This window comes from Lampris incognitus, chromosome 6 (genome assembly GCF_029633865.1).
Source record: "Lampris incognitus isolate fLamInc1 chromosome 6, fLamInc1.hap2, whole genome shotgun sequence".
NCBI lineage: Eukaryota > Metazoa > Chordata > Actinopteri > Lampriformes > Lampridae > Lampris > Lampris incognitus.
This window is the reverse complement of record NC_079216.1, coordinates 58,682,284-58,694,899: the sequence shown is the minus strand read 5'-3', so window position 1 is coordinate 58,694,899 and position 12,616 is coordinate 58,682,284. Positions and strand designations below refer to the sequence as shown.

Here is a 12,616-nt window from a genome sequence, read left to right as displayed (position 1 = left end):
AGCTGGAAGAAGACGCTGAGCCTTGATTTAGATTTTCCACTGAGTTTTCTGTGTATGTTTCTGAATGATGGAGGAACCGGGGAGGAGCATATATGAGAAGAGGATCCAACCAGTCACTTCATCAGGTGACGTTACTGACGAGTCAGTCCTCTTTGGCTGAAGGTGTGTTAAATAGTGGAATCGCTGCTGTGGTGGTTGATTGGAGAGAAAACCTGCACACTTATAGCACTCCATGGCACACGTCTATGCAAAAACATAAGTGATTAGATAAAACACATGGAGCATATAAGTATGCAAATTAATTTATTGCAAAAAAACCTATTGAACAAACTTGTTTGTACATTAAATAGGTGTTTTGATATACAGTTCTTAGTGATTCTAAGGAGTGAATAGACATAATGTCAAAGTTTGTGTGTGTTCTGTTCTGTCACAATTCAATATTTTTGGCAATTGTGCAGAAAGAAATCAAGGGCCACATGCTGATGGAAAATGACTCATGAACTGGCTTGGTTAGATCCTAGTTAGGAAGCCCAGTTGGAGGCTGCTGGGGACCTGCAGCAGCTCCAGAGCCTGTGAGGAAGGGCAGAAAGGAAAGGTGACCTGGAACCGATACTGCGTGTCCAGCATGAGTTGTGTGGAGCCTTCATGGTCTTGCAGCAATGACTGGGGACAGATGAACAATGACGTCTGAGCAAATGCAAGCGTGGCAGCAAACAGATCCTTTCTTTGTTTTCACAAAAACCTGTATATATATATATATATATATATATATATATATATATATATATATATATTTATTTATTTATTTATTTTTTTTTAGCTAGGTGGTGCCAATGCAGAAAAAGAGAATTCACAGCAGCTCACCTGAACCTTGCGCACAAATGATGGAGCCACTCTTTTCTCAAAGTCATCAATGGGTGTGTAGGAATTCAAAATCTTTACAATCTACATATTCAAAAGGCGTTTGAGTTAGTGTTTGCATAATGTGTAAGATGCTGGTTAAAGGTATGTCTTCACATCTCACGCTACTGGATTAGGTACCTGGACAGGGTTGAGTTCGGTGCATGTCTCAGTTATCTCCTTGGCATCCTCGTTGGTTGACTTATTGACCTGCAGTAGCCAGGCCGCCTGAGACAGGGGCTTCAGGGTATCTATGGCATTGGAGCTTTGAAGCCCTTTCTCCTTAAGCCACTCCTCCAGATAACTGATGTTACACCTGAAGAAACACAACCGCGGAGCAATGTGCCATCTTATTGCCTGTGACCACTATTTTTTTTTTCTTCAGCTGCTATGGACAAATATACACAAACACAACATGCACACCTGATTTGCATGCCCTTCCTGCAGGAACACATGTCTTTGCGGAGCATGATGTTGTTGATGGTGACCGCCCCCACTAAGAAGAGCAGCTGCTTGACAATTTGCCTGATGAGGCCCTGCTCCATACCATGCTGGCTCATGGTGGCGTGGAGGAGGCCGAGCTGCTGGAGGATAGAGGAGATGGTGTAGGCCCCGGAGTCCTCATAGATGCTGTTGGTACGCTTCCTAAAGCCGGTGGGCTTCATGCTCGAGATCCCCTGTAAACTCTCATGTTCCAACATGCCAGGTACTGTGAGACCGAGACAATAACAAATACACTTTTATCAAGGTGACCAGTTGTAACGGCTAACCGTGGAACACATGCATGCAGATGGTGCAGTAACTACATCGTACAGCATACGTTAGTCTGTAACATACCAATCATAGGCATGAGGCTCTTCTCCATGACACTGATAAAGTGGTGATAGATGCGAATGGCCAAGTCACTGAGGATTTGTCTGTGTTCCGACAAATCGAAGTTCTGCAAGCAGTTCTTATTCTGGCGTTGTGTGTTTTCTTTCATAAACTCCTTTCAAAGTGAGTGACAAAAAAAAAAGTTTAAAAAATGCACATGTGACTGTGAATATATTCGTGTGACGTATACAGGGCAGAATACTGTTACTACTGATACACGAAACCATGAAAACAAACCTCCTCCCCGCTGTACTGCTTGAGACAGTTGAGCAAGCGGTACGTGTTGGAGAGCCAGAAAGACAACGTCTCAAAGTCTTTCTGGTGATCCTTAAAAGAGAAAAACGACAACAGCTCAGTTTTACTTTTACCGGCTTTCTGCCAGTTGTGAGGGGATATTTCAATTAGCCCCCCAGTGTACATCTGTGTTTGTGTGTGTATGTGTTTCATCTCATCTGCCCCATCTTTAAAGTTTACTTCCAAGATTTAAAAGTTTAGCTCTATATGCACCTTATCATAAAAAATAATTTAAATCACATTAAATGGTGCCGACGAAAGCACATTTTGCATGTGAGCATCAGCTTTTTGCACTCTGTGAATTCTTCATTTGAGTAGATACGCTACAGGAACAAATGAAAGGGGACGTGGAGATGCCTCACCATGACGACCTTCTTAATGGCACTGATGACAGCATTCATGAGAGACTTCAGCTTGGCTCCATCGTTGAGGTAATCAGCATGGCGGACGGACATGATGACGATGTAGGCCGGCAGACAAGGAATCATGTTGACCACCACGCCTCTGGGCTTCAGGTCTGCGTGAGTGTCACATAGCCCCGAGAGATCAAGCTCAGCAGTCGACAGGGTTTTGCTATGACCATGTTAGCACACATGAGCGAGCTGGAATTCAAACTGTAATGCAAAGTACCCATAATGATGTTCTGGACGAGCTTGGATTCGTCCTCCCGCCTGTATTCCAGCATACCCAGGTAATCTTTAGGAGCCGCGGGCGTCGACGTTTGAATGGCTGCAAGTTGGGGCAGTAAAGTTGTCATACAGCCTTGCAGGGACACGGTCATTCAATAAAGCGCGTGCCTGGGAAAACGTGTTACCTCTCTCTGATTTTTTGAAGCTCTTTATCTGACTTTGGAGTTTCTTTATCAGTCGGTCCTTCGTATCCAGCTGCTCCTCAAAGTCCTGGAGGAAAAGTGGGATACGTTACTTTCTCGTACGTCCGATTCAGCCTTAATGGACCACCCCTTCTTCACACACGCCGACATACCATATTCTCGGCAGTTAAGCGGGAAGTCTCCTGAGTCAGCCTGGCCTTGGTCTCACTCTCTGTCAAATGTCGCCTCCTCAGCTGTTCTATCTCCTCCTCCAGCTCCTCTGCTCTTACTCGCAGGGCCTCCTTCTCCTCTTCCAGCTGTTCAGCTTGCTGCTCTAAGTACCTGAAGAGCAACGCTACTTCAGTCAACACAGGTCTGATCGCCAATGTATCAACATGCCAAGTCCAAATCTGAGCCTCTTACCTGCGCTGTGCGCTCTCCTCTTCAACTTTCTTCTGGAGAACGTTAGTGAGCTCCACCATTTTGTCTTTCAGGTGAATGTATGTTAGTCACACAAGAGCACAGAGTCACACAGCAAAGTCATTAACGGACACAATATTCAACATGAGTTCGTATTACACTACCTTTTAACTCTCTTTTCTGCTCCTCTGCGTGGGCCTCCAGCTCCTGCTTATGCCTTTGCAATTCGGACACCTCCTGTTTTAGCTCAGGTATAACCTGGGGAGGCAGAAAGCATTTCGAGTGCTGTACCCATTCCAACTAGAAAAACACGTACGGCTGCTACTGCGCGATACACCTACTGAGTTCTCACGGGTGAGTCGGGACACCTCTTGGCGGATGCTCTCGTTGATGTCACTTTTCTCCTGGAACAGTTTTTGAAGCTGGTTGTTCTCATTCTGGAGGTGCTCCATTTTCATTTTCAGACCCTCCACTTTGGACTCATGGGTCTCCTTTTGCTCCCTCTGGTGGTTTTCGAGTAACCTGCAATAAAAAAGGGAGCCAACCACACGGTAAAAAGGTTACCCTTTTAAACAGAAACACTGAACCAACGGCTCTAAAGAATATATGGGGTGGCAGGAATTGGAGCAGATTGTCTGGTAACTGGAGGGTTGCTGGTTTGATCCCTGGTTCCTCCTGGGGAAAAATGTCAAGGCATCCCTGAGCAAGATGCCAAACTCCTAACTGCTCTTGATGAGCTGGTTGTTACCTTGTATGGTTGACACCGCCATCGGGGTGTGTGTGTGTGTGTGTGTGTGTGTGCGCATGGGTGAATGAATTTGGGGCAATAATTGTAAAGCACTGTGAGTGGCTGTTGCAGCTAGAAAAAAAAGGGTTATATATAAATGCTCTCCGTTTACCATTTAATATAGTCAGTCCCTCTCTGGTAAAGGCTGTGTTCATTGAAATCAACGGGTGTTTCGTTTAGCTGAAACGCCACTTGAAGGCGCGTTACTAGCTGCCACCGATTTAAAGATGTTATGTCTACGACGAAAGGGAGTGGCTCACTATGACACAAGGGATAAACGAGACCTGGTTGCTCTCTGTAGGCCGTCGAAGGCGGTCAGCAGATCTCTGGCGTCATCCATCTTGTCAGGGTCGTCGGGGGTTAACCTTCAGAGAAAGAAGGTGCAAGCTAACTGATGCCAGCATATCTAAAACAGTAAAGTGTGACATTCAGAACAGCTAGAGAGATTACCCCAAAAGGATCTCCTCTTCAACCACACCTCCGAGAAGATGTCTCGTAATCTCACTCATTTTGCCTACAAAACATTTTTTTTTAATGAGTCATTAGTGAAATACTGTCTCAAGTTGTGTGTAAAAAGGCAGCTGACTCAAATCTAGAAAGCAGATTAAAACACCTAGGAGCCACTAATCAAAAGCAAATACTTCGAGCTTGTTCGGACTGCTCCATCATCTTTCGGTCCATGTTATCTTTCTGAGTCTGCAGGATGTGGAGATCTTTGCGTAGCTCAGGTATGGCCTTGACATGCTTGGCGAGCTGGACCACCTGTTCCTGTAGGTCGGAGTTGGTCTTGCGTCCCTCCTCCATCTGCTGCTGTAGACATACCCTCTCCTCCTTCAGTTTCCTTATCTCTTCTTTCAGCATTTCCACTTCATTTTCATGGTCCTCTCGCTGGATCTCAATATTATTCTCCGCAATTCTGACAAGAAATGTCCCATCAGCTGTGTGAACTACACACGACATGCACCGTTTTACTTTTGTTACCTTTGTTAAAGACAGGGTGGGTCTCATGTGTGAACGACTTACTTTCTTAGTCTTTCTTCCTTTTCTTTCTCCCCCTGGAGATGTTTCTTTATTTCATCAAAGCTATCTGTGAAAGTGTTAATACAACACAAATGTGTCAACATGATGTGATAAATAGTATCAGTAGTGGTAGTGAGAGTCATGACACGTCTTACCTTTGGTCTCCTTGATGGAGGCGTCGGACTTTTTCTCCAGGATCTGCTTTTCCAGGATCAGTGCATTCCTCTCTGTTTGAAGCTGTGCAATTGCCTTCAGTAAAACAGTAAAATTAAATTAAACCAAATTAAATTACTTTTATTTTGGGGGGGGGGTTTCCCCATTTTTTCTCCTCAATTATACTTGGCCAATTACCCCACTCTTCCGAGCCGTCCTGGTTGCTGCTCCACCCCCTCTGCCGATCCGTGGAGGGCTGCAGACTACCACATGCCTCCTCCGATACATGTGGAGTCGCCAACCGCTTCTTTTCACCCGACAGTGAGGAGTTTCACCAGGGGGACGTAGCGCATGGGAGGATCACGCTATTCCCCCCAGTTCCCCCCCCCCCAACAGATGCCCCAACCGACCAGAGGAGGTGCTAGTGCAGCCACCAGGACACATACCCACATCCAGCTTCTCACCCACAGACATGGCCAATTGTGTCTGTAGGGACGCCCGACCATGCCGGAAGTAACATGGGGGACTCAATCCGGCGATCCCCATGTTGGTAGACAACGGAATAGACCGCCACGCCACCTGAACACCCCAAATTAAATGAAATTTAATCTAACTTTACTGAGCTGTGGTAAAGTATTGTCATTCAGCAACAGACACCAGGAGGGGGAGACAGAGCTGATAATGAGTTATATTGGAAGTTCGTCTGCATTAAACTGACCAGGCTAGCATCCTCTTTTGCTTTCTTCTCTTTAGCCTCTAAAGACATCTTCTCACTGTTCGATTTCTCCAGCTGAGCCTCCAAAAACTGAAGCTTATCCAGGCCTTGAGAATGGGAGCTCGCCAGACTTGTCAGTCTTTCCATCAACCCACGATTCTCTTTGTTCTGTGTGATAAAAAGAGATTCAAACGATCCGAATCAGAATACTTTATTCATCCCCAAGGGGAAATTGGGTTCAAAACAAGCCTCCAGCACACAAACTGAGACACTTTGGGATTGAGGATAAATGTGCTCACCTGCTCTTCAATCTTCTTCTTAAGTCGCTGTACCCTAAAGGACAGCTGAACATTAAGCACCAGCCGACGCATGGTCTGAAATCGCCGTCGAGCCAGCCATGCTCTTGCATACTTCTGGAGGACCAAGGCTTTGTGTTCTTTCATCATCTGAGAGGTAGTAAAGAGATGGAAAGGTTTGTGTTTAAAGTGCTTTATAATTATTGCATGGATATTCTCGACATAACTGCAGACCTTTTTGTATCCTTTGCGTGCAATCCATCCTCGCGTGAAGGCCTGGATAGTGATGGTAGCCAGGTGAACCAGCCGGTAGAGCTGTCTCACGCGGTATCCTCTCCAGTGCCTCTGTATGACCAGCGCTGCCCAGCCATGTTTCAGTGCTGTAGCACTCACCATTTTACTAGAGGAGCACGAACACAAGACGGAAACCTTAACGCCTGGCTTCGGATCGACAGACAACACTGACAAGAGGATCCCAAAATTAATTGTAAATATCAAAGCCTCTCACCGGATTTGCCTCTTTCCACGAACATATTGCTGGAGGACAATGGCTGCCTCCCTCATGCGGCAGTATTTCCTCCTATGGATCCAGCCACGGACATGTTTCTGGATGGTCACGCAGGCGCCCCGGAGCTTGTCAAGACGAAGCTTCTCTAAATAAGCTACCTGGCCGGCTCTGAAGAAGATCTTTGTCCGACCAAACTTGTACTGGTTAGGGTCCTGAAGGCAAGTGGCCAAAGCGACACACACGCATACCATTAAATGTTAATGGATGCCACCATATCAAAAGGTACACCGAGGTACAGCCAAAATGACCTAACCTGAATCAACCTCTGCAGCACTGTCTTACAGGTCTGCTTCTTGCCCTCGAGCTCCAACTCCTGATGGATCATCAGGATGCTGTATCGGCTATAAAACTCAATATAGGTCCACCTGTAAACCAGACAAGCGTTAGTGACTCCAACACGAGTTTGTGGAGCTCTGAAATGAGACCGTGATATGAATGCTAACCACAAACAGGCCCACCTGGAGGGGTAGCTCTGCGCACTGATATGAATAGTTTCAAGGACTCCGCAGGCCCGCAGTTGCTGCACAACTCTCCTGCAGTCATATCTCCAAAAACAAACAACAATAGATTAAATTACTCGCTTTCGGCCAATGGGAAAAAAAAGAACAAATGCACAGGGCTCAGGCAAACAGTTATGGGTTGTGTTGAGCCCCATTTGTCTGGTACTTACTCAAACGGGAGCTTTTCGTCGTTAGGCTTGATGCAGCGCACATAATGAGGGGTGGTGGCGTTCAGCGTTTCCATCAGTAGGTAGAGAGAGTTACGGAACTACACACAGCCAAAGGTTTGACAAGAACGGACAGAAACAAACAAAAAAAACAAACACAAAACTGTGTTATAGTCTCTAGCACAGGGAAACTAGGATTATGGTTACATGAGTGTTCAGTGTCCATTGCGTTGACAAAGTAAACATTTTCACCTTATCTCCAACAGAGGTCCTGAGCTGCTTGTTGACAGGCTTCACGCTGGCTCTGGCAGGCCTCACTTTGATGCCTCTGATGGTGACAGTGTTTCGCTCCTCCTCTTGGAAGAAGTCAGCCAGGAGAGGGAACTGATAGCAGTTTAACACAAAGGGAATGTGTTACATCGAGTTAAGGGCACAGCATCATCCTTTCATATACTACGATACGGCGTGCCTCTTGGAAATCATTGTTGTTGTTTTCTTTCTTTCTTTTGTTTTTGTTGTTTTGTTGTTTCTATTTTTTATTGCTTTTATTATTTTTTTATTGAGTCATTGTCAGAGAGTTATTGAGAATGACTACTCTGATGTGTAAAAAAACTAAAATTCAGGGGGGGCAGCCGGTAGCTTAACCTGTGTCTCCCGCACCACGGGCGACTACATTAACCAGTCGACTAAATTGAGCCTTAGAGAGGGGGCAGGAAATTACAAGCGGTAACTTCCTCCTGCTCCTTTTCGAACATATAATTTTTGTTGGATTCTCTATTGAGAATTCTTGTTGAATTCTTCTGGTTTTATTTCTTTTATTTTGCATGTTCGAAATAAAGACATCTGAATTTCAAATTGTTGAACACAAACAGGGAGAGGGGAGCTGGGAATACCTTGCTGACTCGCATGACGTCAACAAGTTCCTCGAAGAGTGCGTCTCTGTTCTTCTCAAGAAAACCTCGGCATTGGTATTCCACCTGTAAAGGAAAGTATCCGTATGTCAACAAGGGGGGTGGGGGGGGGGTCCAGAAAGGTTTTCACCAGGAAGCGCATTGTATTTTTCTTAATGATCCCAAGGCTCAGTGTGTCAAGTCACGCGGGTAATGGCTCTCCAAGGGACCATAAACTCCACCTTGTCTGCAAAGTGCTGAATCACAAAAGCCTCATTTGACAGCCTGGGCTTCTCAAACAGCGGATTGGCGCCCAGGTAGTTATACAGCTTTTGCAGCCAGTTCTGATCTGTGCCCTGAGGAAACTGTAAGAAAACAAGAAATTAACACAATATGTTGAAGCCATCCAGAACAACATGGAGAAAAGAAAATGTGGTGTTGGCGTCTTGACTCCTGTACGTGGATCTTACCAAACATTCTTCATCGAGCAAGTCAAGGATGCCCATTTTAGCTTCAATGAGGTCAATGACAGGCTGATTGTCATAGAAATCTATCAGTGTCCAAGGAATGTCCTCCTTCATGTACTCCTCTTGCTCAAGTTTGAACACATGCTGATAGAAAATAGGAGGATACGATGGAATAAATGAACCTCTTTGGTTGAGGAAGGGGTCTACAGGTGAGTTTGCGACAACGTGGGATGATGGAGTTGCATACCAAGTTAAACTGCTGCTGTAGTTTTTCATTTGCATAATTTATACAGAACTGTTCAAAGCTGTTGACGTCAAATGTTTCAAAGCTGGGGACGAAAAGGAATTTGCATAAAAAAACTGCAGTGAAACAGAATCAATGACATATTACAGAACGCAGGTGGAAGGCACGCCGAGTAGATTACCCATAGATGTCCAAAACACCAATAAAGGCATGCTGGTTCGCTGGGACTTTCAGCGCCGTGTTTATCTTGTTGATAATGCAGTCAAACAGGTGGGCATAAATTTGCTTAGCCAGGGCATCTCTGGCATTTAGCGCTCGCTCCCTGGGCACAGGCTTCACCACAGTTTCTGCAACCAGAACAATCCTTCGATTGCACAGCCAGCGACACAGTCCCTCAGCGCTCACATCCAGCAACTCACACAGAGCCGACAGGTGGGGATCACCGGACTAGGAATGAAATAAAGAAGATTTGCATATGTCACCTCATCATTACTCGAGATCCCTTTGTGCATACAAATAGAAAATATGCAGCTTGAGTGCAACTTACGCAAACTGAGGATTTGTCGCTTCCCACGTGTCTAATTTCAATGTTTCCCAAGTGCAGAATCCCTGCCAGAACTTTGAACACATCCGACTGAAACTCATTCAGCCCTGGGGAATTTCAGAGAAGCAGGCGGCAAGTTACTCAAAAGACATCCAAAACGACAGCTAGTCTGATGTGAATCTAACCCTTACCCAAGAGCGAGAAGGTCCTTTGTGTCTCTTCCATATCTTTTCTGTCATCTACACCTTCAATACTGATCTTCCCACCCATGCATGTGTACTGGAACTTAGCTGCGCTCACTGCAGATGAGAGGGAAGATTTCAAGTCCATGCTTTTACGCACACACAAAATAAGACAAGGAAGGTTGTGACCTGGTATTTTAAGCCCCATTATGTACCCATTAGGCGAAGTGAAACAATGTTAGGCCCGTCTCAAACCTACACAAACCGACTCCCAGTGGAAAACACTCACACAGTCTTAGCTTCTTGAACTCCGGCAGGTCTGCACAGCTACACAACTGGTAGAATATGTGGTAATTTCGCTCATTCTCGGTCTGAAGGGGACGAATTACATCCAGTTATAACAACTACAACAGCGAACCAAAGTATTATAATCAATGTCAACATTTCAAAATCTAAAAAAAGAATACCTGAAAAACCACTCTGGATTTTTCAAGGAGATATGTCCTCATATTTGCCCCAATGATGCGGTACCTCCTGTCAAATCCGATCTCGGTGTATTTCCCAAATCGACTGCTGTTGTCATTTCGGGTTGTCTTTGCATTTCCTATTGCCTGATCAAACAGTCGCATTAGTCTTTTAGGTCACCCATAGGGCAATTATCAACAAAGTCTCACCTCACTTTGAGAAATTCCACAGAAACATGAAAATGGAAAATAACTGGTGCGACAGCATTGTACAGCACTGTTTGAACACGGGCCCTTAGCGGTTTAGTAAGGAGGCTAGCTATGTGTGGTCTTGTGAGATTTGATGGAAAGGCTCAAGAGGTCAACATCTTTTTGCAGCAGGTCAGGTGAAATCGTACCTCAGTTACTGGATTAGACGCCAGAACTTTGTCTTCAACTCGTGTTTTACTGCCAGATTTGCTTACTACAGCAAAGTACCTCATAGCATACCGAGCAGACACGGTTTTCCCTGCTCCAGATTCCCCACTGACAATGATAGACTGGTTCGTGTGGTTTCTGAGAATGAAACGGTTTGGCACATTGTTATAACTGTATTATATATTCTCTGTAATGCTCTGCGATGCCGTTGTTTGACTGGTCCATCTTACCTCGCCATCTGCTTGTAAGCCTCCTCTGCCACCGCAAATATATGAGGGTCCATATCTCCCATATTCTGGCCCGAGTATGCCTGAATGACTGCATCACCGTAGATATGCAGCTGTTTGTAGGGATTTACTGCTACCAGTATAATACCTGAAAATGAGGAAGTATCACATGTCTGACCCAAAAGCACTAACTGTCCAACACCTAAAACTTCTCAATTCAGCGGACAAGAGACCATAAAAGAGTCCTTTGGTCAGTACCACAGTAGGTATAGATGATTTTGGACTCCACAAAGCGGACTCTGAGGTTGTGCAGGACAGCAGGCTCGTGGAGATAGCTGAGGGCGGTGAGGTCATTCTCCCCTACTAAGATGTCAGGGTTGCGGAGGGGAGGGAGCTGTAGGCTGGCTGGGTCAACAGAGTGGCAGTACTCCTTCAACAGGTTATGAAAAAAAAAAAAGTCTGCTTAGATGTTGGTTTTAAATCACCATAAAGCCCCTTAAGCAAAAGCCATACACCATTTTGACACTCGGCACGGGGCGGTTTAACTCACGGTGCCATCTTCGAGGAGCAGCCGGAGAACTTTATCCCCGGAGCGAAAGTCTCTCGTGATCTCTGCCGATTTCCACACGTGCCGTGCGTCCGGAATCCAGACTCGGTTGAACTAAGGAGCGAGTTTTCCAACATGTACAGATGAGACTGCTTCCCCCCACCCCTCACCCCACTCTTATAATAGTGAAACTAGAGTGAAAGTGGTAATTGATGCTCTATAAGCACCAATCCCGACATTTATGGCGGCTGCAGCGATGAGTTCTGGTTATTTATTTAGTTATCAGCATATTTTGCAATATCAGCTGTAAAGTTCACACAGTACATTATGGGTCATAATGAGGCATATTGGCCTGACGTGTTGAGGAAAGCACCAAACACACGTCCATTATAGTGCACCGTGCTTCATATCACACACATATATATATACCAGCCGCCGGACTTTCCATATGGGTCAGCGAACAGGGCTCCGAATACACGACCGGGCCGAAATTACTCCCAACTTTCCCTCCCTCACCGGAGGGGTGACACAAAACAGCGGAGCTCTTACCTCGCTATACAGTTCCAGCACAGCCATGCTCGATCATGACCATTACTCAGTTGTTATTACGGTCGTCCTTCCTTCCCCTGCCGAGGCGCCTCGCCAGCCATTAGGTGCAACCGCCGGTCCTCAGGTGACGGGCTCGCTCCGGACGTCTCACTTCCTCGCCCCGCCCACCTGCCGTGTGACAGCGGCTTGACTAAGCGGGTGTGCTCCGTCTGATCAAGGATTTCCACAACAATGGAACCAGGATATGTCGTTCGTTCCTCACGATAACCAAAATCCACAAGTCACGTCCATTTTATTGGTATAGCCCAATATCATACAGATGTGAATGTGCTGCCTGGGGGTGGGGGGTATGATCACATAAAGAATATTACATATATATATATATATATATGTCTGGGACATTTGGATAACAACAACAACAACAATAATAATAATAATAGCCCCTGATGATAATCTCAGTGGCGCCCCCAGAAATGTTTCATAGGGGTGGCCAAATGGGGCCACTGAAAATCTTGGAGTGGCACACCAAAACCAAAAGCCATGACTGAATTTCGGGAATTCTATGATGCTGTTGTAGTATA

The 12,616-nt window shown here is 45.6% G+C and overlaps 1 protein-coding gene across 1 annotated transcript; it reads right to left on the bottom strand.

The window, feature by feature from the left end:
- Nucleotides 1–422: 422 nt before the first annotated feature.
- Nucleotides 423–12,130, bottom strand: myo5c (myosin VC). The gene is made up of 40 exons (XM_056282642.1): nt 12,036–12,130; nt 11,490–11,600; nt 11,198–11,369; nt 10,943–11,087; nt 10,694–10,850; nt 10,299–10,442; nt 10,121–10,202; nt 9,841–9,948; nt 9,653–9,756; nt 9,287–9,552; nt 9,109–9,190; nt 8,865–9,005; nt 8,637–8,759; nt 8,398–8,481; nt 7,757–7,888; nt 7,508–7,605; nt 7,296–7,382; nt 7,091–7,202; nt 6,778–6,989; nt 6,504–6,669; nt 6,273–6,419; nt 5,977–6,141; nt 5,261–5,354; nt 5,109–5,172; nt 4,727–5,001; nt 4,536–4,599; nt 4,370–4,450; nt 3,640–3,820; nt 3,463–3,556; nt 3,302–3,365; nt 3,052–3,220; nt 2,882–2,966; nt 2,698–2,796; nt 2,430–2,584; nt 2,011–2,100; nt 1,738–1,888; nt 1,324–1,609; nt 1,042–1,216; nt 865–945; nt 423–663 (listed from the first exon to the last, which is right to left on the bottom strand). Exons 1-40 carry the CDS (start codon nt 12,060–12,062, stop codon nt 511–513), a joined length of 5,226 nt encoding a protein of 1,741 aa, XP_056138617.1. The 5' UTR covers nt 12,063–12,130; the 3' UTR covers nt 423–510.
- Between the last annotated feature and the right edge of the window lie 486 nt (nt 12,131–12,616).

Bases quoted from the DNA above. Each gene is read 5' to 3' on its own strand.
- myo5c (XM_056282642.1), bottom strand. From the start codon at position 12,062: ATGGCTGTGCTGGAACTGTATAGCGAG. The intron at 11,088-11,197 runs GTACTGACCAAA...CCTCATTTTCAG, and splicing joins AATCATCTATACCTACTGTG to GTATTATACTGGTAGCAGTA. The intron at 9,553-9,652 runs GTAAGTTGCACT...TTTCATTCCTAG, and splicing joins GCGACAAATCCTCAGTTTGC to TCCGGTGATCCCCACCTGTC.